This window comes from Octopus bimaculoides, chromosome 9, assembly GCF_001194135.2.
Source record: "Octopus bimaculoides isolate UCB-OBI-ISO-001 chromosome 9, ASM119413v2, whole genome shotgun sequence".
NCBI lineage: Eukaryota > Metazoa > Mollusca > Cephalopoda > Octopoda > Octopodidae > Octopus > Octopus bimaculoides.
In genome coordinates this window covers 59,933,301-59,937,083 of record NC_068989.1, presented here as the reverse complement: position 1 = coordinate 59,937,083, position 3,783 = coordinate 59,933,301, and the positions used below count along the sequence as shown (strand labels likewise).

Genomic DNA, 3,783 nt, shown 5'->3' with positions numbered 1-3,783 from the left:
AATGTAAACATTACTCATAATTTTCTTTTATATGTGCTTACACCACAGCAAAACAACAAATAGACTTCACTCTATTTGTGTACAGGTCCCAGACCAGCAATTCATTTCATTTTGAGGAGATCTGAGTACATGGTATTTATTACTTGATTAACTCAATTAGGGTTGATTTAAGTGAGTAAACCTGCAACGCTAATCCACAGCCCAATGAGTGGAACATCATCATCATTATCATCATTTAATGCCCACTTTTCCATGCTTGCATGGGTCAGATGGAATTTGTTGAAACAGATTTTTGTCACCAACCCTTCCTGTCACCAACACTCACCTGTTCCCAAGAAAGGTAATATTTTCCCTTGGTTAGACATGAGTTTTGATGGAAGACTGGAAATGAGCAACCTCACTTGTATGATGATGATATTTGTTTACAACCATCCCATGTCTTGACAAGAGTACACACATACACACATACACACACACACACATACACACACACACACACATATATATATATATATATGTATATACATGGTGTCTCAGAATTAACTATCTATTTCAGTGAAATTGCACAATTGTTTTTAAAAACTCACTTTTATTTACATTTATCATATTTAATGTTTAAAGCATATAAATTTTTAATCTTGTTTATAATTTTAGTATTTTACAATTCTTTTTATAATTTTATTGTCATTCTTGTTGGATCCCACTTATCTCTCCACAACAGCTTTTTTTCAGTTTGGCTATATATACGAGGGGGTACCCAAAAGTAACCAGAAATGCTCTCTGTGGAACAAACTTGTTGTAGTTCAAGCTTCTGCCACTAGAGGCCATTTGATGCAACCCTCAGGCACCAGTCTACCGACTGGCAGCGTTCAGTGGGGTCATACTGCCATGTGGTGCATCATTCTTTTGCAGTATTTCTCCCTTGTTCATTGATTTTTGGAACTGCTGACCAAGGAACAGTGTGCTTCCATGAAATTCTGTTTTCTGTGGGGAAAATGGCAACTGAAACTGCTGTCATACTGCAAACAGCTAACAAGGATGCTGTCATGAGCAAAACACAAGTTTACAAGTGGTTTCCACACTTTAGGAATGCTCACATGTCACTTGAAGACCAATATCATTCAGGACAACCGCTGACCATGCAAACAAGTGAAAATTCCTGAACTGATCTTGGAAGACTGTCACAGAACAATTGATGAACTTGTTGATATGACTGGTGTGTCCTGGAACTTCTGCCAACGAATTTTAAGCAAAGAATTGTGAATGAAAAGAGTTGCAGTAAAATCTGTGCCTCACTTGCTCAAGGAAGATCAAAAACAGTCATGAGTAAATGTGTTTCATGAACTGAAAGAACTTTTGGAAGTTGACCCAGACCTTTTTTTAAAGGTCGTCAATGATGATGAAAGTTTACACTACAGAATTTGCAGATGTGAAGAGGTGAAGAAAAATACGTCGGAGGAGTTAAAAGGTATCATTTCACAAGAGTTCCAGCACTTCTTTGAATAGTGGAAAATGTGCCAGGACCAATGCATTGCTTCAACTGGAGAATACTTTGAAATGTGATAAATGTGTAGACTAAGTGAATACAATAATATTGCAAAACTCTGGTTTCATTTGGGTACCCCCTCGTTTATGACAACCTTCCTTCAGTTTCTCTCTACTAAATTCACTCACAAGTATTTGGTTGGCCCAGGGCTAGAGTAGAAGACACTTGTGCAAGGTTCAGTGATAGGATCCAACAAGTTGGAGGACTTTGCCATTCTCCAATGTCTGCTTTGATACGATATCTATAGCTGGATGCCTTTCTTAATACCAATCATTTCAGTGAATGCTTTTTTTTTTTTGGCATCAGCATTAGTGAGATTGCCATGAGATTCACATGACTAAGATCCCTCTGTACAGAGTGGGACTACAGTAGAGAAAGGGTGCAGCTTTATATTAGGTGATGAAAGGTTAAAGTATCAAAGAAAGGGCCAAAACAATTTTCTTGCTGTAGAAGAGATACATGGTTGATCACATTATACAAGACTAGTTGAAGTGATCATTGTAGAGCTGGAAAGAGAAATGAGGATGGTGGTGATGAGGTGTCAGAGTGGACCCTGGGGTCAGAAGAATGATGAAGGGTGGCTAAATAGAGGTTGCAAAAGTGTATGTAGAGAGTGAGGGATGATTATAAATGAGATAGGATTGTGAATATACTGAATGAAGAACAAGAGTTGAAAGAAAGATCGAATGATAAATAGCAGCTGGAAGAAAAGTAAAGGAGAGCAAATGATGACTAGAGATTGGGAAGAGTATAAGATTGAAAGTAGTGAATGGTGGAGGGGTGATCAGTAATATACTTGGATCAGGGAGGAAGGTCAGGTGGGAGAGATGTTGATTAGTAGTACACAAAGATGAAAAGTAACCCCTTTCCCATCATCATCATCATCATTTAACATCCACTTTCCATGTTGGCATGGGTTAGATGGTTTGACTAAAACAGTTTCCACTCTGATTTGGCTTGGTTTCTATGGCTGGATGCCCTTCCTAATGTCAACCACACCAAGAGTTAATTATAATTCCACAGGCTATAAAAGAAGTTTGAAATTGGCTGCCTTTTGGAATACCTGTATGTTGACAACCTAGTTCTCTGAATTGAATCATTCAAAGAGTTAGTGGTAAAGTTCCCATCATCATCGATCCTTGAACTAACAAGTCTAAAAGTAAACATTTCAAAGACAAAAGTCTTAGCAACAAGAAAGAATACTAAAGTTTACTACCACCTTGGAAGTTACCATGCTCAATATGTAAAGGTGTAGGTAGGAATTCAATATTGCATAGCCTATGTTAATAATGGGTGCACAAAAGATGTAGTGGAATTACAAGCAGACTGACAGAGAAGGAAGACTTCATATGTAGCAGATGTAAAGTAGATAGGAATACAAACACCACTCGTGAAATGAATTCTTTCAAACACATAGCTGACTCAATTGAAATAGTTGATGGTATCATTACCTAAGAAACCTAATCAGTAATGAGGTCAGTATTTGGAAAGTATATTCTTTCTTGTCAACATACCAAAGCAACCATACACTTACCATTTCCACCATCTATTCTCGCCTGCCTTCTTGCAGCACATTCTTCTATCTTTAGTTTTGGCATGCCAGAAGCAACAGCTTTAGCCATTCCACCAAGATCTTCTATCTGAAAATATAAAAAGATACTGATTGCTTAGTTATTGTTATCAAAGTTGGTAATGATTACAATGAAGATGATGACAGTGATGTAAACTTGTAGCATATCAAATAAAATTACCATTATTCATTAGTAAAACTTACAAAAACAAGAGAATTCAAATATCTTACATAATAATTACAACAATAATTATACATTACCTCGTTGATCAATTTAAGTGCAGACTCATAGATCTCATTGGTCAGCGATTCCATCAGGTAAGAGCCACCCCAGGGGTCAGCAACCTATGAAACATAGGAAATGGAATTTAAAAAACTCAAAAGTCAAAAACATATCAAAGAATGGACCACAATTTATTCTATAACTTTTATCTGTTGTTGTCGTTGGCACTCCGTCGGTTACGACGACGAGGGTTCCAGTTGATCCGATCAACGGAACAGCCTGCTCGTGAAATTAACATGTAAGTGGCTGAGCACTCCACAGACACGTGTACCCTTAACGTAGTTCTCGGGGAGATTCAGCGTGACACAGTGTGACAAGGCTGACCCTTTGAAATACAGGTACAACAGAAACAAGAAGAAAGAGTGAAAGAAAGTTGTGGTGAAA

At 37.5% G+C, this 3,783-nt stretch overlaps 1 protein-coding gene across 1 annotated transcript in view; it reads right to left on the bottom strand.

Moving 5' to 3' along the window:
* The window catches only part of LOC106881069 (methylmalonyl-CoA mutase, mitochondrial), a 34,988-nt gene that overhangs the window by 12,075 nt on the left and 19,130 nt on the right, over positions 1-3,783 (bottom strand). The window contains exons 11-12 of the mRNA XM_052970918.1: positions 3,378-3,461; positions 3,081-3,186 (exon numbers count right to left, since the gene is read on the bottom strand). Coding sequence (XP_052826878.1) covers positions 3,081-3,186; positions 3,378-3,461 — 190 coding nt within the window. The remainder of the gene's footprint in view (positions 1-3,080; positions 3,187-3,377; positions 3,462-3,783) is intronic.